The sequence below is a fragment of the Coenobita brevimanus genome, chromosome 41, assembly GCF_032717465.1.
Source record: "Coenobita brevimanus isolate Jiangsu-jjx chromosome 41, ASM3271746v2, whole genome shotgun sequence".
NCBI classification, from domain to species: domain Eukaryota; kingdom Metazoa; phylum Arthropoda; class Malacostraca; order Decapoda; family Coenobitidae; genus Coenobita; species Coenobita brevimanus.
Genome location: NC_136994.1, coordinates 17562242 through 17585342, shown reverse-complemented (window position 1 = coordinate 17585342; position 23101 = coordinate 17562242). Strand labels below are relative to the sequence as shown.

At 40.9% G+C, this 23101-nt stretch overlaps 1 protein-coding gene across 1 annotated transcript in view; it reads left to right on the top strand.

Moving 5' to 3' along the window:
- The first annotated feature begins 6494 nt into the window (after nucleotides 1-6494).
- The window catches only part of LOC145397541 (uncharacterized), a 22662-nt gene continuing 6055 nt past the window's right edge, over nucleotides 6495-23101 (top strand). The window contains exons 1-15 of the mRNA XM_080270612.1: nucleotides 6495-6590; nucleotides 7020-7200; nucleotides 7923-8095; nucleotides 8272-8485; nucleotides 10224-10421; nucleotides 10714-10823; nucleotides 11334-11538; nucleotides 12796-12904; nucleotides 14028-14283; nucleotides 16261-16422; nucleotides 17134-17237; nucleotides 20825-21036; nucleotides 21400-21563; nucleotides 22541-22611; nucleotides 22927-23089. Coding sequence (XP_080126738.1) covers nucleotides 6495-6590; nucleotides 7020-7200; nucleotides 7923-8095; nucleotides 8272-8485; nucleotides 10224-10421; nucleotides 10714-10823; nucleotides 11334-11538; nucleotides 12796-12904; nucleotides 14028-14283; nucleotides 16261-16422; nucleotides 17134-17237; nucleotides 20825-21036; nucleotides 21400-21563; nucleotides 22541-22611; nucleotides 22927-23089 — 2418 coding nt within the window. The remainder of the gene's footprint in view (nucleotides 6591-7019; nucleotides 7201-7922; nucleotides 8096-8271; nucleotides 8486-10223; nucleotides 10422-10713; nucleotides 10824-11333; nucleotides 11539-12795; nucleotides 12905-14027; nucleotides 14284-16260; nucleotides 16423-17133; nucleotides 17238-20824; nucleotides 21037-21399; nucleotides 21564-22540; nucleotides 22612-22926; nucleotides 23090-23101) is intronic.

Below are 23101 nucleotides of genomic sequence, written 5' to 3'. Positions count from 1 at the left end.
TCTCTCTCTCTCTCTCTCTCTCTCTCTCTCTCTCTCACACACACACACACACACACACAACTGTACCCAAATCTGATACAGTTATAAGTCACAGGGAAATATTAATCCATACAAACATCAACACTGTAACTTTAGGGGGTAGAAATATTAAAAATTTATAAGAAAATAAATAAAGGCTTCCCCCAATAAGAAAAATGCTATATATAAAATTCCCTGTAGATGTTGTGACCTAAGAAGCAAACCAGGGGATATGGATGAGTAGTTTGGAAAATAAATCGCTAAGGAAGAGGTGTTAGGGAGCCTCCTTACCCGCCGAGAATATCATAAGCTCTCATGGCATCGAATTTCTGAACCAATATTCCGTACCTGTGATTTTTTTTTTTTTTATGGATGCCAAACCAAACGAATTACTCTTTTTAAAAATCCTACCCAGTACCTTCAGCTCTATGGCAGTTTCAATAATGTATCTATCTATTGTTAGACGCCTTAATCCCGTATGGGGTAGCCACAAACAAATTGCCTCCATGTCGCCCTGTCCCCCGCCATTTCACTGCCCTGCTCCCAGCTCACACCCCTCTCTCTCATACACCTCTCCACTCCATCTCTCCATCTCATCCATGGCCTCCCCTTCCCTCCCCCCCCCCCTCCACGTCACTCACATACACTGTCCTCGTCAGTCTCTCACCCTCCATCCTCTCCACATGGCCAAACCACCTCAGTGTGTTTCTCCTAACGCTTCCTGTCATCCACATCCACACCACAACGCTCCTTAACATCAGTTTCAATAATACTAGTAGCAATTCTGATAAAAATGATGGTGAATTTTGAGGCTAGTTCGCTTCGACATATTAATTTTTCTAATAAAAATGATGGTGAATTTTGAGGCTAGTTCGCTTCAACATATTAATTTTTGGATTTAATTTTCCAAAACAGATATTTCCCTACACCACCCTCAAGTAAAAGTAAGAGAGTAAGAAAGCAGGGTGACATCTTACAAGGCAAATTCTGTGATGATTTCCATTTCTAGGTCACTATTCCTAGATGACTGAGCTACTCCCACCGCCCTGTGTACTGGAAGGAGGGATTGGGCATAGAGGAGGAGCCTGCCCAATACCAATACCACTACCAGCACCATCTACACCACTATGTATGGACTGGAAGATGAACTGGGCATAGAGGAAGAGGCTGCCCAATACGACCACCACTACCAACACCATCCACACCACTACGAAGAGAATGGAAGGTGGACTGGGCATACAAGAGACTGCCCAGTACCAACACCACTGCCAACACCATCCACACCACTACGTATGGACTGGAACTGGGCATATGAGGAAGAGGCTGCCCAGTACCACCACCACTACCAATACCAACTGCAGGACTTCAAATCTTCAAGCCCCAATACTTTCTAGCCTAATACCTTCTAAGCTACTGATGCTATGTACTATGTAACTTACTAATATTTATCTATCGACTCTGTAACGCGTCACCCTCTTCATCTACGTTGCTAGGATTATGGTTAGGATTTTTGTACATTAGAAAGGGGTTAGAATTTTAGTTCATTGGTCTAACATTTGGTAAACGCGAAAATCCTTAACCCCTTCCACCCAGCGACTTATTTTTTTTTTTTCCACATTATTCCTGCTACCTCCAGACGATTTCAATAAGCTGTTACACGAAACCTTATATAAAAATGGTCTGAGCAAGAAATAAAAAAATAAGTTCTCGGACTGAAGGGGTATGGGAGGCACCTAACACCTGTTCCTAAGCGATTTATTCCCCACCTCAGTCTCCCCTATGGTACTGCTATCACTTTACTATCGACTTCTGCTGGAGAGGGACGCCTTCACGTGGTGGCACTGATATAACACAGCGGCGCCCCTGCCCGGTTATACAAACGTCCCTCACTTCCCTCCCTATCCCCCGAAAGGATGATGGTGGACTGCAGGATGAGGGTAACTTCAGTCTGCAGTCCACTGGGTTCACGTTTCAGATGAACCTGGGCCCACAAGAACAATAATAACAACAACAACAACTACTACTACAACCCACTGTTACTAATACCCACTACGGTACTACTACTACTATACTACTGCTACTACAACTACTACTACTACTACCACCACTACTACTATTACTATTACTAATACTAATTACTACTACTATTACTACTTCTACTACTAATTACTACTACTACTGCTGCTATCAACTACTACTACCCCTACAGCTATCCTTCCACTATCAACACAGTTCGTAACATTAACAAACAAGGGGATACTGAGGTGTAATGAGCAAAATAAATCGCTATAGAGCAGGCGTTAGGAGAGCTCAAAGGCCACACAGAAAACGGCCATTTCAGGTGTGTCTTTAGAAAATTGTGTGTAATACTGTATGCTTCTGTGGTGTATAATTTTTTAGATGACTGTATGCATGTATGACGCAAAACTGAACCCTCTGAGTCCCACGGGATATTCTGCATCAATATAGTGTTTTAGAGGGACGCCTTCACGTGGTGGCACTGATATACCCGGTCGGATCCACTGCCCGGTTATACGAACGTCCCTCAACTCCTTCCCTATCCCCCGAAAGGTGGATGGTGGACTTTTAGGGATGATTTCAGCCTGCAGTCCACCGGGTTCACGTTCTAAAGGACTTCTCTCTTTGTATATGCTCATTGTCTAATTCCTTTACTTAAATAACGGGATTTTTTCATTTATTCTTGATCTCACTGATACGTTTATTATTATTATTATTATTATTATTATTATTATTATCATTATTATTATTAGTTGTAGTAGCAGTAGAAGTTGTAGTAGTAGTAGATGTATTATTATTATTATTATTGATGTTAAAACTGAGAAGGTGCTTTTGACCTCTTTATCTAGCAACCCATCTACATATTTCTCTCTCTCTCTCTCTCTCTCTCTCTCTCTCTCTCTCTCTCACACACACACACACACACACACAGATCCTCAGAAGCTCCAAGTCGGGCCAAAATAGTTTCCCCTTAAAAGTAAATGTAGTTTTATTCTCTTTCAATATTTCTTTCGGTGTTAGTGAGAATAAAATAGAAAATTCCATCACCTAGGTAAGGGAATTAGAAAGGAGAAAGAGAGAGACACGGTGAGAGAGAGAGAGAGAGAGAGAGAGAGAGAGAGAGAGAGAGAGAGCGTGCCTTAAGCTTCCTGTCCCTCTTCCTGTTATTCTCTATTTTTCTTTTTTTTACTTTCTCGATTTTATTTCCTACACACACACACACACACACACACACACACACACACACACACACACACACACACACACACACACACACAATTTTTTTAACAACGCATCACAATAATAATAATAATTCCAAAATCATCCATAAACTGACAAGAATTATACATTACTTAAATCCACCTAATTTCCATATTTATTCATATTAAAAAGAATCTATTGCTACTGTATATTTCACTCCTGATCTATTTATCTATTGCTATTAATCTATCCATCTCTGTTGTATTTCTCACCTTATTGTATTCTTCAAAGCTACTGTATTATTCTGAGTTTCTTTTCATTATACACAAATACATGATAATATTCCTGATCTATCCTGTACTTCTCTTTCTATACTTCTGTAATAGACTTTTACTCTGGTCTATCTATCTGTCAGTGGTGTACTCCTCCACGTCTGTTCTGCTTTTCACACACACACACACACACACACACACACACACACACAATTTCCTTCCCTCTAATCCATGTCTCCATCTTTCTTTTTTTTCAGTCTGTATATTTTTTTTTAGCTTTCTTTTCCAAAATTACTCTTTCCTCCCTACCAACACACACACACACACACACACACACACACACACACGACATAACACATTCCTCATCTATACAATACTTTCAAGTTTTCCAAGTTACTCCTTCCTTCCTATTTTCACACACACACACACACACACACACACACACACACACACACACACACACACACACACACACACACACACAACACAACACACAAACACCTTCACCACATACCTCATTCCTCATCCATCCTCCCATCGCAACTCACCATCCATCCACCTCATCATCTTCAAATCTATATATTTCAGATTTTTTTTCCAGATTACTGTTTTCCCTTTTGTTAATGTGTCAGTTACAGTTACGACGGAACCACCCCCACCGGGAAAGCAAAATCTGGAACCCCTGCCTGATGTTGGTGAGTTATAATTGAAGTTTGTCTTGATTTTTACCTAGCCTAACTTTGTCTTTCAGATGTCTCGGTCCTCCTCTCCCCCCCCTCTCTCTCTCTCTTTCTCTCTCTCTCTCTCTCTCTCTCCCTGATGTTGGTAAGTTAAAATTGAAATTGGTTTTGATGTTAACCTAACCTCACTTCGTCTTCCAAATTTGTCTCTGTGTCTGTCTGTCTCTGCCTACCTACCTACATTTCAACCTACAAGACTACCTACCTACCCACCAACCTATATAAATGCCTACCTACCTGCCTACCACCCTATCTACTTGTTTCTCTATCTATCAAAGCCTCTAACTTCTCCCTAATCTAACTTACACGTAACCTAATCTAATCTTAGCTATCCAAAACCATATCAGCCTGCTAACTTATCGACCTAACTTAACCTATCCTAACCTCACCCCCCCCACCTTGACAATCCTAACTTTACATGAATTACCACACCTAATCCTATACCTTATTTTAACCTAACTTATCCTAACCTAACACGATGTAACTTTTCCTAACTTCACTTACTGTATCCTGCTCTAACTTAACCTAACTCTAATGCTTTGTTCTTCAGTTAAATGCATGGTTGTTTTGATTCTGCCCTAACTCAGAGTAACTAAAAACTAACCTAAACACCAAAAATAACTGTGACTATCCTAAGTTAATCTAACCTAAACCTAACCTAGCCTAGTGTGTGTGGCTTATAACTTAAACAAATCTAATCAACAATAACCTAATCTAACCTAAAGGAGATTTTAACCTAACCTCACCTAACTTAAAGAAGATTTTTAACCTATCCTAAAATTAAAGGAGATTTTTAACTTTAACCTAAATTTAACCTAATCTAACCTAATCTTAAAGGATTTTTTTACCTAATCTAACCTAATCTTAAAGGATTTTTTTACCTAATCTAACCTAATCTTAAAGGATTTTTTTTTACCTAATCTTAAAGGAGATTTTAAACCAAACCTACCCTAACTTTAGAGGAGAATTTCAACCTAACTTAAAGATTTTTCACCTACCCCAACCTAAATTTAAAGGAGAATTTTAACCTACCCTAAAATTAAAGGAGATTTTTAACCCAACAACCTAACTTAAAGGAGATTTTTAACGTAACCGAACTTAAAGGAATTTTTAACATAACCTTAAAGGATATTTTAACCTAACTTAGTCTAAACTTAATGGCTGCTTTTGACGTAACCTAACCTATACTCAATATAATATTGCTTCTAACATCACTCCCACCCAACACACACACACACACACACACACACACATTGAAACAACCATAACAACCACTCACCATAACTAACTACCATAACTACCACCATCCACGCAAACCTGAGGGACGACTAACAGCATCCACAACCGCACCTACTGTACTACCACCACAAAACCCCACTCACCGCCAGAGATGACAAATAATATTAATAATAATAATAATAATAATAACAATAAATAAAATAACCACTCACTCCACCACAACTACCACCAGCAACCACAACCACAACAAGAAACATTAACTCCCACAAATAAGCAGCCAACCATCCTAATTAGCTACCACAACTACCACCACAACCACAACCAAAAACATGAACCCCCACAAACAGGCAACCAACCATTCATACTAGCTACCACAATTAGCCTACCACCACAACCACAACCCAAAAACATTAAGCCCAACCATCCTAACCAGCTACCACAACTACCACCACCACAAACATTAACCTCACAGGCTAAATATATGAAGCACCCAACCATCCTAACCAACTACCATAACTACCACCACAACCACAACAACAAACATTGGCCCCAACCCTCCTAACCAACTACCACAACTACTACCATAACCACAACAACAATTAGCCCTACCCTCCTAACCAACTACCACAAACATTACCCTTTCCCACCACAACAACAAACATTACCCCCAACCCTCCTAACCAACTACCACAGCTACCACAGTCAAAAACATTAGCCCCAACCCTCCTAACCAACTACCACAAACATTACCCTTTCCCCCCACAACAACAAACATTACCCCCAACCCTCCTAACCAACTACCACAGCTACCACACTCAAAAACATTAGACCCAACCCTCCTAACCAACTACCACAAACATTACCCTTTCCCCCCACAACAACAAACATTACCCCCAACCCTCCTAACCAACTACCACAACTACCACAATCAAAAACATTACCCCCCCCTCCAGAGACGATGTACTCACGGACGGCAACGTACTACTGGCCAACGGCAACTACGAACATGACGGACGCGGCAGGGAAGAAAGCGAATATGATGATCACGGAAGGGCCTCGCGGGTTTGGGAACGGGGTGAAGCTGGATTCCTTGGAGAAACAGGTAAGGAGGGAAGGAGAGGATTTGAAGACCAAGACGCACGCGCGCGCACACACACACACACACACACACACACACACACACACACACATACACATACACACACACGCAGAAACCATTATCCTGTCGCGCCGAATAAACATAATCGATTGCTGATCTTTTTTCCTTCCTTATGAACTCCGCTTTCTCGAGGATGGTTCTATTCCCTGTATATTTAAGTCCATTACACACACACACACACACACACACACACACACACACACACACACACACACACACACACACACACAACACAGAAAAAGCGTTAGGCCAGCAATACAACTGGCGCGTGTCCTAGCGTGGGGCAGACTGTGTGACTTGGTACTAACTGACTGCCTACCTAAATCATCCTCGTGTGGTCGACAGGTGCATAATCCTTCCTTGTGTTCACAGTGTCGCGTGCACAAGGGCTACAACGCCAAGGCAGACACGTGCTCAGCAAACCCCGAGAACTGTACCAAAGGCCTGAGCGTGTCGGTGTGGTACAAGACGGTGCGAGTGGGGACCCAGGATCAGTTTGACAATGTGATGGATCAGGAGAAGGAAGAAAAGTTTACGACGCTGTTCTCTACCGGTGGGTGATAGATACACAGATAGATTGATAGACAGATAGACAAAAACAGATAGACAGAGGCTGATAAATAGACAGATAGGTAGACAGACAGATGGATGGATAGACAGATGCACAAGGGTACCATGGAGCAGTTTGACAATGTGAAGGATCAGGAGAAGGACGCAAAGTTTAAGACGCTGTTCTCTACGGGTGGGTGATAGATACATAAACAGACAGATAGACAGAGACAGATAAATAGATAGACAGACAGACAGATAGTTAAATACACTGGGGTACCAAGGAGCAGTTTGACAATGTGATGGATCAGGAGGAGGCCAAGTTTAAGACGCTGTTCTCTACCGGTGGGTGATAGACAGATAGACAGATAGACAGATAGACAGAGGCAGATAAATAGATACATAAGTAGATAGACAGATAGACAGACAGATACAATGGGGTACCAAGGAGCAGTTTGACAATGTGAAGGATCAGGAGAAGGAGGCAAAGTTTACGACGCTATTCTCTACGGGTGGGTGATAGATAGATAGACAGAGACATAAATAGATAGATAGGTAGATAGACAGACAGATACAATGGGGTACCAAGGAGCAGTTTGACAATGTGAAGGATCAGAAGGAAGCAAACTTTACGACGCTGTTCTCCACCAGTGTGATACATAGACAGCCTAGATAGTTAGACAGACAGACAGACAGACAGAATAACCCCCCTTCTCTACCCCACAGGCGGCGACAGCGAGGGGCATCCAGGTATACACGTGTACCTGTATGACGAGATAGCTTTGTATGGACTGGTATCGACGGGCGAGAAATACTGGAAGGTGTACGCAGTGGGCATGATTAAGAATGACACCTGGACGAACATAGGTGTAAGATGGAATGACACCTTTGGCATAGAGGTGAGTAGAGAGAGAGGGGGGGGGTAGATCACACAACACAGCTGGAATGTGTGAGAATATGGACAGAGATAGACAGAGAGATAGACAGATAGCAGACAGACAGACTGATAGCCAGACAGATAGATATAAATACCGTAATACACAACACACACAACCTTCACCACCTTCTTCGTCAGATATACCTCAACAACGAACTCAGGGCGTGGAGCCAGGAACCCAGGGACGCCACTGCCCCCGCCAAACCAAGCCTGCAGCCGACTGTGATGATGCTGGGCTGCCACAAGGACGCCACCAACACCGTCTACAGGAACTACAACGATGGGATGTTCGACGAGTTGGCTATCTGGACCTATGCGATTGAGGACCCGGTGCAATTCTTGGGAGGCTTTAGTGAGTAGATACAGGATAGGCCTACTCTATCTGTCATCTATCTATCTTACTATCTATCTTACCAACTATCTACCTACCTATCTATCTGTTGACCTAAACCAACCTCACGTACCGTACCCTAACTTAACGTACCTAACCCACTGTAACCTAACTCAGCCTAACCCAATCTATACTACCCCACCCTAACCAATCCAATATAAACCAACCTAATTCATTCCAGCCTAGTAAAATCTAACCTACCTTAGCCTATTTCAGTTCATCCTAGTCCTATCTGGTCTAACAGTAGTCTAAATTAACTTATCCTAAACCAATTAAACATAACCCACCCTAATTCAGTTCAGCCTAAGTAAATCTAACTCTTTCCCATACCCTAAATAGATTCTAACTCTCCTTCCCATAACCTAACCGATTCTAACTCTCCTTTCCATAACCTAAATAGATTTAACTCTCCTTCCTACAACCTGACCAAATCTAACTCTCCTCACCACAAACTAATCAGATCTAAGTTTAACTCTCCTTCCTACAACCTGACCAAATCTAACTCTCCTCACCACAAACTAATCAGATCTAAGTTTAACTCTCCTTCCTACAACCTGACCAAATCTAACTCTCCTCCCCACAAACTAATCAGATATAAGTCTCCTTCCTACAACCAAACCGATTCTAACGCTCCTTCACACAACCTAACCGATCCTAACTATCCTTCCCATAAACTAACTAGATCTAACTCCTCTTCCTACAGCCTAATCGATTCTAACTCTCCTTCCTATAAATCCATCCTTAGCAGACAGGTGCCTAAAGGAACTAAGAGAATTATGAAGCAAAATTGCCTAACCAAACCTTCTCTAACTTAAACCAGCCAATCTAACCTAACCACTACGACTCCTATCTAACCTAATCTAACACTCCTTCCCACAGACCCGTCCTTAGTAAACAAGAGCCCAGAGGAACTTAGAGAGTTTGTGAAGAACGTTAACCTAACCTAACCAAACCTAAAACGTCACCCCAATGTAACCAAATCTAACTCTCTAACCAAATGTAACTCCCTAGCCAAATCTAACTCACCTTCTCCATCTAACTCTCCTTCCTACAGACCCCTCCTTAGCAGCCAAGATACTAGAGGAACTTAGAAAATAACGAATCAAAATAACCTAACCTAACTTTAACTTAAACTAGCCAACCTAACCTAATCTACCGAAATCAAACTCCCTAACCAAATCTAACTCTCCTTCTCCATCTAACTCTCCCTCCCACAGACCCTTCCTTAGCAGCCAAGATACTAGAGGAACTTAGAAAATAACGAATCAAAATAACCTAACCTAACTTTAACTTAAACTAGCCAACCTAACCTAATCTAACCAAACTCCCTAACCAAATCTAACTCTCCTCCATCTAACTCTCCTTAGCAGACAAGAGCCCAGAGGAACTAGAAGAATTACGAATGAAGATAATCTAACCAAAACCAACCTAATCTAATCTTACCAAATCAAACTCCCTAACCAAATCTAACTCTCCTTCTCCATCTAACTCTCCTTCCCACAGACCCCTCCTTAGCAGACAAGAGCCCAGAGGAACTACGAGATTTACGAAAGAAGATGACCTACCATAACCTAACCTAATCTAACTCTCCTTCCAACCTAACCTAATCTAACTCTCCTTCCAACCTAACCTAATCTAACTCTCCTTCCAACCTAACCTAATCTAACTCTCCTTCTTCATCTAACTCTCCTTCCTACAGACCCCTCCTTAGCCGACAAGAGCCCAGAAGAGCTTATAGATTTTGTGAGCCAGGTAAATCTACAGGACGCGGGATCAGCTGCTGTCGTGATCAATGAAGCAACGAGAGTGTCACAGTCGGAAGAGGACGAAGTGATGGAAGTCGACCCCACCCCTGTACCTACAGCCACAATAGATGGGACAGAGGCATCTCCTACAGGTGAGACAGATTGACAGATAAATAGATAGACGGATAGATAGATAGACAGATAGACTAGCAAGTGACAATACAGAAGGATGAGATACAGGAAGTCGACCCCACCTCTATACTCGTTCCTAGGCCTACAGCCACAATATATGGGACAGAGGCATCCCCTACAGGTGAGATAAATAGATAAATAGACAGATAGACAGATTGATGGACAGATAGGGTAGCATCTCTTCCTCTCTCTCTCTCTCTCTCTCTCATTTCTCCTCCCCCCCAGCTGGAACCACCCCAGGCACCACGGCAGCGACCCCAACCACAATGGGCAAAGGCTTCAAAACGAACTTGGATTTATTTTATCAGCTGACCGGCACGGCGCCTAAGACACTCTCAACATCTCAGTTGGACGATATTATGGTGAGTGGAAGACAGAATTTTATCATTATCGTTATCATTATTGTTCTCATCATCATCAAGAATAATATCATCATTATTATTACCATCATTATTGTCGTCATCATTATCATCAACAACATCATCGACATTGTTATCATTACCGGTACTATTATCATCATTAAGAATAATATCATCATCATTATTACCATCATTATCATCAAGAATAACATCATCATCAACATTATTACCATTATCATCAGTAATAATAATATCATCATCAACATACAATCACCAGTATTGACAATGCTATTTTTATCATTATCTACAGTATAGCTACCAGTATCATCATCATCATCATTATCATCATCATTATTATCATTATTATTATTATTATTACTTTCATCACTATTATCAGTCCTCAATCTACCATTCCACAGGTAATCATGGCCTTCTACAGCAACCTAATGGGATGAAGCAACTACAACAACTTAAACATTAGCTATTATTATCATTATTATTATTATTCCACAGGTGATCATGGACTTCAACAGCAACCTAATGGGCAAGCAGAACTACAACAACTTCAAACTACTTCAGCTGGAAAAGGAAAATCCAGGGTCGGCCAAGGTCACAGGTCAACTGAATTCCTACATCTTGGAGACCTTCCAGAACTTGAAACTGGAAGGCAACCAGAGCATGGATGGCTTCGTGTTTGAAAAGACGACCAAGAATTCCTGTGAGTGGGACTGAGGATGGATGGATGGATGGATGGATGGATGGATAAATGGATGGATAAATGGATGGATGGATGCATGCATGGATAAATGGATGCATGCATGGATAAATGGATGGATAAATGATGGATGGATGGATGGATGGTTACACAGATACCGGTATAGACAGACGGATGGATGGACAGGTAGATACCGGTACCGGTATATACAGTAGCTACAGAAAGACAGGTGTGTGTGTGTGTGTGTGTGTGTGTGTGTGTGTGTGTGTGTGTGTGTGTGTGTAAAGACAAACAGACAGGCAGATAGATAGATAGATAAACAAACAGATATACATACATGCAGAGAGAGAGAGAGAGAGAGAGAGAAACTGAAACCCCTTTAATTCCAGTCGTAAAGGGATGGAAACGAGTCTTGGGCGAAATACGAAAGGAAGGCAAGGAATCGCTATGGCTGGAGGCTCCGAATTGTACCCAAATGAACAACAATGAAGGCTGGAACTATCAGTGTGACCGGGCCGCAGGTAAAGGACTGCTGACCTAATTCCTCTATTTACTAGTTTCAATATTTACTAGTTTTTCAATCCCCTAAATTTAAACATCTGTTCATTTTCACACCGACTAACTTCTGCGTTATCTAATTTCTCTTTGACTGCAATAAAGGAAGGGATTGTTAGTGTGACCGGGCCGCAGGTAAAGGACTGCTGACCTAATTCCTCTATTTACTAGTTTCAATATTTACTAGTTCCTCAATCACCTAATTTTTAACATCTGTTCATTTTCACATCGACTAACTTCTGCATTATCTAATTTCTAACGCTGACAGCAATAAAGGAAGGGATTGTTAGTGTGACCGGGCCGCAGGTAAAGGATTGCTTAGCTAGTTCCATTATTTGCTAGTTTCTATATTTACTAGTTTTCTACTGACTACCCATCGTCTAACTTCCAGCTCTGACCACAATATACAATAGGATTATCAGTCGGGCCAAAGTTAATGGATTGATTAGCTAGTTTATATGTGAATTTATTTTTGCATTGGCTAACTTCTAACTCCACCTTCTAGTTATACCTAATTATCAAAAGGTCATCACTCTCTAATTCCTAAATATAACTGGCAGACTATACCGGTACGTAATCCTAACTACTTAAACAAACTAGCACCAGTACCTGTGACTCTCCTAGCTGAATCTAACTAATCTGTAACTTCTAACCAGCCAAATCTCACCACTAATAACCTCTAACTCTGGCTAACTCCTCCTGCAGTGAGTCATCGGATCGTTCCAAGAGAGGAGTGTGCGGACAGAATATATAACAGCATCATTACCTACTCCCGCACCTACCACTACATGACACCTAAGAAGTTCAACTATGCGTGAGTATATGAGAGAGAGAGAGAGAGAGAGAGAGAGAGAGTGGTCCAAAAAAATAGACCATTAGCATCATTTTTTCTTATCTGCAACCTCCTGAAAGAGAGAGAGAGAGAGAGAGAGAGAGAGAGAGAGAGAGAGAGAGAGAAAGAGAGAGAGAAAGAGAGATTATAATAACAGAGGAATATTTAACTTCCACATCACCTCCTAATCCACACTAATCCCCTTTCTTAACCTCAAAATCCCTTCTCGTCACCCCGATCTCACCACCCAGCCCACCACTCACATCATCAATCCCTTTCCATCAGCCTCCTATGCACTTAATCCCCTCTTATTGACCTTTGGAATCCTAGTTTAACCTAACCTAATCTACCCTGACCTAAGTTAACATTATTTAATCTAATTTAACCTAAACTGACCTTACCCAACTTAATCAAATCTACCCTACCCTAACCTAATCTACCCTACCCTACCTTAACCTACCCCAACTACCCTATCCCGACCTAATGTACCCTAATCTACCCTATCCCACACTACCCTACCCTATCTTAATCTACCCCAACTACCCTACCCCAACCTAATGTACCCTAATCTACCCTATCCCACACTACCCTACCCTATCTTAATCTACCCCAACTACCCTACCCCAACCTAATGTACCCTAATCTACCCTACCCCACACTACCCTACCCTATCTTAATCTACCCCAACTACCCTACCCTAACCTAATGTAACCTAATCTACCCTACCCCACACTATCCCACCCTACCTTAATCTGTAACCTAATCTACCTTACCCCACGCTACCCTACCCTATCTTAATCTACCCCAACTACCCTACCCCGACCTAATGTACCCTAATCTACCCTATCCCACACTACCCTACCCTACCTTAATCTACCCCAACTACCCTACTCTAACCTAATGTAACCTAATCTACCCTACCCTACCTTAATCTACCCCAACTACCCTACTCTAACCTAATGTAACCTAATCTACCCTACCCTATCTTAATTTACCCCAACTACCCTACCCCAACCTAATGTAACCTAATCTACCCTACCCCACACTACCCTACCCTACCTTAATCTACCCCAACACCCTAATCCACGTGTTGACCTCACCCTAGGCGCATCAGCCAGAAGCGCCCCAAGATGTTCGATTCCCGCACCATCTCCGTCCACGTGGAATGTGACCCTTTAGAGACTGAGGACCAAGGCACGATCCGGGCCCTTAACCTTGGAGAGACGAGGAGAGAGGAGAGCGACCCATGCAAACCCACGCCTCAAGACCTCATGCTGAACCCCGTGAGACTCAAGTTTTTCCACTTCAATTCGCACCTGCGGCGGAGGATGCAGTTTCACTCGGAACTTGAGAGGAGACAGGTAAGTGGAACAAAGATTTACCTAGTTTGTTAATCAAGGTTCTGGGAAACAACTCTGATTAAAAATGAACCTCGTGCGACTCACGTTCTTCCATTTCAATTCACACCTGAGGCAGAAGATATAAATTGACTCGGAACTTGAGACAGGTAAATGGACGAAAGGCTTACACAGGTGTGCTAATGAAACAATTGACCTAGGTAAACTGAAAGGACAACAGGAGTTAGATGCTGAACTGAACTTTGTATGATTCATGTTCTATCTACGGTATCTATCTATACCCAGACGCCTTAATCTCGTAAGGGGTGGCTACAAACAAATCTCCCCCATGTCGCCCTGTCCCCTACCATTACGCTGTCCTCCCCCAGCTCACACAGCCTTCTCATATACCTCTCCACTCCATCCCTCCATCTCATCCTCGGTTTCCCTCTCCTTCTCCCCTCTCCACCTCACTCAAATACCTCTCCTCGTTAGTTTCTCTCTCTCCATACCCCCAACTCACACACCCTCTGTCTCATATCGTCTACCTCTCTACTCCATCCTTCCATCTCATCCTCAGTCTTCCCCTCCCTCTCCCCTACACGCGGGGGAAGATGCAGGTTCATTCAAAACGACGTGTAAGAAAAAAAAAAAACTACTTAGGTACAGTTACGAAAGAATAACCGTACTTGAACAAAAGATAATTTTTAATATTAATGAGTTATTATCTAGCAACATGACCCTGAGTTGGTATTCTTGTCGGTTAAGGAAGCTCCCTAACACCTCTTCCTTACCGATTTATTTCTGGATATGGCTGATAAATATCCTTTTGTACGTTATTTATGCAGAGTATGGTGATATTTGAATGATTTATGTAACACGGAAGAGGACAAGGTGTACCAGTAATAAAATAAATCGCTTAGGAAAAGATGTTAGGGAGCTTATTCAACCGACGAGAATATGGATCTAGGGCTAATGTCACCGCTTTTCATAATCCCAAGTACCGTGTATGAGATGTCGAGAAGTACAAGGGAAAAAACAGCCATTTCCTGATATTTTTTATGCAAGGAAGAAGGTGCCAAACGCCAGAAGCCCTCAAGACTATTCCCTCCAAAAAAAATAAAAATAAAAATAACAGCCAAATTCAAGATCCGCTCATTTCGAGATGCCTGGACACACTGCGTTTAAAAAGACAGGAGGTCACAGGCAGTAGGAAATGTAGAGGAAGACATGAAATACTAACAGAGGAAGACAAGAGATACAGACAGTGCATGACAGTTCCAGAGTTGACCTGCATGAACCAGATATGTAACAGACACCCCATATATCGGTATACATGCCAGTTCCCCCCCCCCTTTTTTTATAACAACAGAGGAGGGAAAAACACATGAATAAAAAAAATAATAAACCATACACCATTTTACTAGCGATAGGATACTGTACTTTGTAGCTACGTAACTAAACAGGGGAACAGTGGAATATTTGCTTTACAAGTGGCAAATGGAGTAACTTAGCATTTCCGTGACCTGCTGAGAATATAAGCCAGGACGTCTAAGGAGATTGACAACGAGGTCTTTCTGTTTTCTCCTTCCCCTAAATTAAGCAACGGGACTGTGTATGGTGACTAAGGTGAATGTGACTCGTGGGGGTGCAATGTAGCAGCGTCCACGAATTATAAGTAAAGGCGAAGGAAATATACACTACTGTAAACTACTGTGCTCTTTCCCCCATAGATCAAGAGACGGTATATACTGTGCACGGTGACTATGGTGAATGGGCTTCGTACGGGTGCAAGGTAATGGTGTCCACGACTATAAGTAAAGACGAAGGAACTATACACTACACTACTGCGCTTTCCTTCCCCCATAGATCGAGAGACGGTACTGTGTGTGGTGACTAGAGGGAATGGAACTCGTAGGGATACAACGTAATGGTGTCCACGATTATAAGTAAAGGCGAAGGAACTATACACTATACTACTGTGCTCTCTTTCCCCCACAGATCGAGCGACGCTATTGTGTGTGGTGGAATAAGGACCTGGGTGACTACGGGGAATGGGACTCGTGGGGCTGCAAGGTGATAGTGTCCACGGATTTCTATACCAGGTGTGCGTGTGGCCATCTCGGCACGTTCGCTGTTTTGACGGAGAAGGTGGAGCCAAAGGTGAGTGTTTTTGGTATTACTGTGAAGGTTTAATTAACAGTAAAGTAGTATTATTAGTAAGGTTAATGAACAGGTAAAGCGGTATTAATAACATTACTGTAAAGGTTAATCAACATGTAAATAGGTTATTATTAGTAATATTAATTAACAGGTAAAGCAGTAATATTCGTATTATTATGAAGGTTAACCCATTAGCTCCCAGAGTTCCTGTGCGAGAGCTTTTGCTGGAAGGGTTCTAGGCGGACCGCCCTCCGCCTGTCGGCACATGGTCGCGAAACTCTGAAGTCCCTACCCCGGAGTTCCCTTCTTTATTAAATTTTGAAATGCCCAGTTCCGTCCTATACTGAGGACACTGGGCGCAAATGGGTTAATTAGCAGGTAAAGCAGTACTTATTAGTAAGACTAATTAACAGATAAAGCAATACCGTATTATTAATACTACTGTGAAGGTTAATTACCAGGTACCGCAGTATTATTAGCATTATTGTGAAGGTTACCTAACAGGTGCCACATCTAGTGAACTTAACTAATCCCAGTTAACCAATGCTTAATCCACAATGACCTAATCCATACCTATTCTCAAATCCCTCATAACCCAAGCAACCTACTAAACTAATCCCAGTTAACCAATCCCTAATCCCAAATAATAATCTTTAATCCCTAATCCTAATCCTCAATCCCTAATCCTAATCCTCAATCCCTAATCCCCAGGAGGTACCGCCAGAGGAGTTGTGGTTAACTGTGCTGCGTTATTTTGGCTACTGTGTCAGCTTCATCTTTCTTATCATCTACATCGTCATCGTCGCTATAACCAGGTGAGAGAGAGAGAGAGAGAGAGAGAGAGGGTGGTGTCCAAAAAATATACCATTAGTTTCATTTTTTTTTATTTGCGTCCTCCTGAGAGAGAGAGAGAGAGAGAGAGAGCAAAAAATATACATCACTACTGGTACCTTCATAATGTCTTGATATACCACCACCTTCAATTTGTCTTGTGTATGTTCTCTTTACCTGTGTTTCCATTTATGAAGGATTTAATCTAGGGTCACACACACACACACACACACACACACACACACACACACAGTAAAAATATATATGCTACACTGAAATCGCCACTACCATAATGTCCTCTGTTGTGCTAACAATTCGACAGATGTTGAACTTGCCTATTTCGATTCCACAAGCATGCTGGGTCCAGTTAAGTGCGGGATATATCGCCCAGGATAGAAAGATAGATAGATATGGACAGAGACAGACATACACAGATATTAGACAGACAAAGATAGACAGACAGACAAGCAGGCAGACACACGAAGGCACAAGTCACAGAGGTTAGATAGTTTGGAAACATAAGCACAAATTTCAAAGGTCATTATTTCCCATTCCCCATCTCTGCTAAATATCCCATTTTTTTCCAGTTGATAGACAGATAGACAGACGGACGGATAGATAGATATAGGCACGTCACGGTTAGGAGTTAGTTAAATGGCTTAGAAACATACGTATTTCACAAAAGATTATTATTTCCCGCTCTCATCTCTGCTAATTAACCTCATTTTCACATCTTAACTACACCCACCTGTATTTAGAGGTACTGTAAACCTTTCACAGACAGAATAAAAATAAATACGGTAGACAGATAGATAGATACGGTAGACAGACGGATAGACATAGATACGGTAGATAGATAGACAGATAGACGAGCCTTTAAGACATTCAGAATAAAAATCAAATCTAGGAAGACTCCATATCATAGAAGCTGAAGATTACAAGTTTTCCTTTTTCTTAATGCAAGGAAGAATGAACCAAATATTAGAAGACCGCAAGATTGTTCCAAGAAAAAAATAAATAAAACAAAGATAAGTTTGGTTTACGATGCCCAAATTCCACAGAAAAAAAAAAAAATAAACATGATACCAGGATTAACATATGACTGAAGAATGTTGCTTTCATGGTTAGGTTAGATTCAGTCGGGTATAATTTTTTTTAAGGCAGCTAATGAAGTTCTGTATATAATAACTTCAAAATTACCTATGTACTTTTAAAAATGTTTCTTTAATAATAAGGTACGTCTATATATAAAAAAAGGAAAAATTGGAATATTGCATGATATGTGAAAGCCATCCTAGATTTCACCCATTTTTTTTTTTTTTTTTTTACATATATAGGCAAGGAAGAAGGAACCAAAGGCTAGTTGAGAGTACTATACTTACATTCACGTTGACATCCAGAGTTTTTTAATCCACGTTTGTAAGTGAATCATCCCTCAAGTGTTGCTAGTGTTGTAGGTGGTAGATGCGTTTCCAAGTGCAGCATCCTTACTTGGTGGATGCGTTTATAAGTGCAGTATCCTTATAAGTAGAGGTCTTTTAACTGCAGCACCGTCCTTGCCTGTACTTGATATTAATGTTAAGTGCTACGTCCTTTGGCATATAAGTTTTTAAGTGCACCATCCTTACTTGGTAGATACGTTTTTAAGTGCACCATCCTTATTAGCACATGTTTTTTAAGTTCAGGGCTTTGAGAAATTCACACGAACGAATGTCATATCAAAATTTTCAGTCACTCAAGTCACAAACACGAAGAGCACTGTTTTGGCCTACACTCAAAGGATGGTCTCGTCATTATATTCAACTGTTTTCAAAATATCACTCAAAAATGAAAAACAAACTGGAGGAAATATCACTGAAAAACGGAAAACTAAAAGGCTATGTCGATTGTTTACCATGGCATTCGACGTCTGTTTCTACTTTCTTTACTTCAGTCTGTTTTTGCAACGTTTCCATCTATTTCATTTACTTGGGGCTTTTCTTCTCCTATTAATCTTCAACTGGCATCACACATACTCTACAAATACTCCACAGTTGCTAATATTGCAATAAATCCACTAGTTTTCCCAATTTAATTCAAATTTCAAACACATAAGGCTGTTCCCACTACGACTTCCACTAAGACAGCATTCCAAGTTTTTTTTTTCTTTCACTGTGCTCCATATAAATTAAATAGTTCACTTTTCCTTCATTAATAATATCGTCTGCGTTTCAAATATACTTCACGAGTTCTACAAGTGTTCCAATGTCACAAAATCCACTAGTTTTCAATATATCACTTCACAGCCCACGCGAAAAGCTATTTACATTACTCTTTCAATGTTCACACAGTAGCACTCCCATTTTTTGCAGCATTTCACTCAATTTCAACTCACTCGGGCACTTTCCTTCAATAAATACCTTCCACTGGTCTTCACACACATCTGGCGAAAGTTTCAGGAGCGTAAATGTCAATATATCCTCCAGCTTTCAATATTCTCACTCAAATTTTGCACACATGATTACCAACGTTTTTCGGTTTACGGAGCACCCCTCTTCTATTTTTGCAACTTTTCACTCAGTTTCACTTTACTAGGGCACTTTCCCTCCATAAATATCTTCCACTGATATACACACACACTTGGCGAAAGTTTCAAAAGCGCCGGTGTCAAAATAACGTCAGGTTTTCAATATATCATTCAAATCTCGAACATGAAAAACTGTCAGAGTTTACGCAGCATCCCCTCGTCATTTTGGGGGATTTTTCACGCCATTTCAATTCATCCGGACACTTTTCTTCCATAAATACCTTCCACGTATATTCACATCTACTTTGTGAGCGTCAAACATGCACTAAACGCCACTAAACGTCATTAAATCCACGAGATTATAAAGTCAGACCTCACGCGTCGCCATCACGAACACGCACGGACGCTAATGGTAAATATTTTTCCATTATAAACAGTAATCACATTTAAAATAGTAAAAGATTAGCTGAATAACATTAAATATCAATTGAATTTTATGAACACAGATAAGCTAGGAAAGAAAAGAAATAATGAAGCACGATTTTCAAGCGAATAAAAACTTTGCAAAGATGTTAGCCCGAACGTTACAAGTTTATGAAAATCTTAAAAATCTAATTTGTTTTACTTGCTGCTTTGTGACAATTATACACATTTCACTGTATAAATGTATGCATAATATTTTCCTCACTGTTAATTACTTGTTAGATCGGGGTCTTCTTTTATCGTAGAGTGACTTCGAAATATTATCTCTGAGTTTGGCGATGCATGATTTTATCGATACCCGTTACAACCCATTGGGATTTTATTTGACTTAGAAAGAGGTAATCAGGTCCAGGAAATTCAAAAACGTTTTCAATGGCCCGACAATTGCATCTTCTTCATTCTAATTTTGAATTCACCAGACGATTATTATTATTATTATTATTATTATTATTATTATTTTGTTTTTAGTTCAGGATTTTTTGAAGTTGTAATCTCATCAGAGAAACAGACACGTAAGAGAGAGAGAAAGAATATGAAATTACTTGTCCTTTCTCATATTCTTTCATTTTTTCCTTTTTCCAGCGACCTCAAAGACCAGTTCCACCTAATGGGTTTGAATCTCGCGGCGTCAGTGCTGGGGGGCGCTATCTTTATGCTAGTTAGCGACATTGCAGCGGTGAGAAGCGACCGACACACCTGCGCAGCGATAGGCACCTTAATTCACTTCTTCTACCAGGCTGCAGGGGCGTGGGTGTTCTCGCTCGCCCATGCCTCCTTCAGTGCTATTACTTCAGGTGGGTTCAAGGTTTTTATAGTTTCTCTCTCTCTCTCTCTCTCTCTCTCAGCGTAATTACATGGGTGAGTTAAAGGTGTTCTCTCTCTCTCTCTCTCTCTCTCTCTCTCTCTCTCTCTCTCTCTCTCTCTCTGTGACAAGTATATCTAAGTATATTTATAAGTATAACAGACACCACAATTATCACTTCTACTACTACTACTACAACTACTGCTACTAATACTAACACTACTACTATTTCTACTACTACACCACCACCAATACTTCTCCTTCAACTGCTACTACTCCAACTACTACTATTTCCACCACCACCACTCCTCCTCCTCCTCCTCCACCACCTCATCCTCCACCTCCACCTCCCCAGGCGTGATCGGAGGTTTCTTGAAGGCGTACATTGCCATCTCGTGGGGCCTTCCGCTCATCACCATCGGCTCCACATATACATTTTTCTTGGAGATGATGGGAGATGATCCAAGGTGTTTTATTGGATGGGAAAATCCACCTAAACTCATCTTCTTTTGCCCTCAGGTAGGCACGGGTTGTTATTATTATTATTATTATTATTACTACTACTACTACTACTACTACTACTACTACTACTACTACCACTACTACTACTACTACTACTACTACTACTACTACTACCACTACTACTACTACTACTACTACCACCACCACCACTACTACTACTACTACTACTACTACTACCACTACTACTACTACTACTACTACTATTATTATTATTATTATTACTACTACTACTATTATTACTACTACTACTACTATACTACTACTACTACTACTACTACTACTACTACTACTATTATTATTATTATTATAATTATTAACCATGTCTTTTATCATCCTCATTATCACTATCAGCATCTCATAATCATCATCATCTATAACTCTATATCATCATCATCATTATCATCTATATCCCCATCATCATCATCATCATTGTTATCATTACTCTTATCATCATTATTAAAAACTTTTCTTTTATTATCATCTTCATCATTATCATCATCATCTCTTCATCATCTTCATCATCATCATCAGTCTCGTCTTTCGTTATCATTACCATCATCATCATCATCATCGTCTATATCTCTATCATCATCATTTTCATCACCATCAGCATCTATCCATCTATCTATCACCTATCTACCATCTATCTATCCATTTACCCTGAAAAAAGGACACAAAATACATAACTATTAATATTTCTTTTTATTTTCTCAGATGTTGTTTGTGTGTCTGTCCACCTACCTACCTACCTACCTACCTACCTATCTACCTATCTATCTATCTATTTGTCTATCTTTCTACCCTGCATAACCACACAAAATTCATATCTTTTATTACTATTTCTATGTCTATGTGTATGTCCCTCTACCTATCTATCTATCTATGTACCATCTATCTACCTATCTATCTATCTATCTACCCTGCACAGTCACACAAAATATATAACTATAAATATTTCTTTTTACTTTCCACAGATGCTGTTTGTGTTGATCTCCATGTTCTGTTCCATTGTCGTGCTCTGTAATATGGCAACATCTGCTCTCAGGTAAGGACTCTCTCTCTCTCTCTCTCTCTCTGTCTATCTATCAATCTGTCTATCTCGGTATCTCATCAATATTTTTTCCTTCCACCTTGTTACTTATTATGCATCCTCTCTCTCTCTCTCTCTCTCTCTCTCTCTCTCTCTCTCTCTCTCTCTCACACACACACACACACACACACACACACACACACACATTTCTCTCACTTTACTTCCTTAGTCTCACATTCACCCTTCCGTACTTTCTCTCTCTCTCTCTCTCTCTCTCTCTCTCTCTCTCTCTCTCTCTCTCTCTCTCTCTCACCTCTTTCTCACCCCCAGGAAAGACAATTTGGTGGAGGACTACGGGTCATTCTGCCGGGGAGCTGCCTTTACGATGTTATTCTTCGACATTACCTGGATCTTCGCTCTACTTTGCTACCTGAGATTGGGATTCACCTACCCTGACTTCTATCCCATCTTCCAAGTCCTTAATTCGTGGACGGTAGGTCGGGAT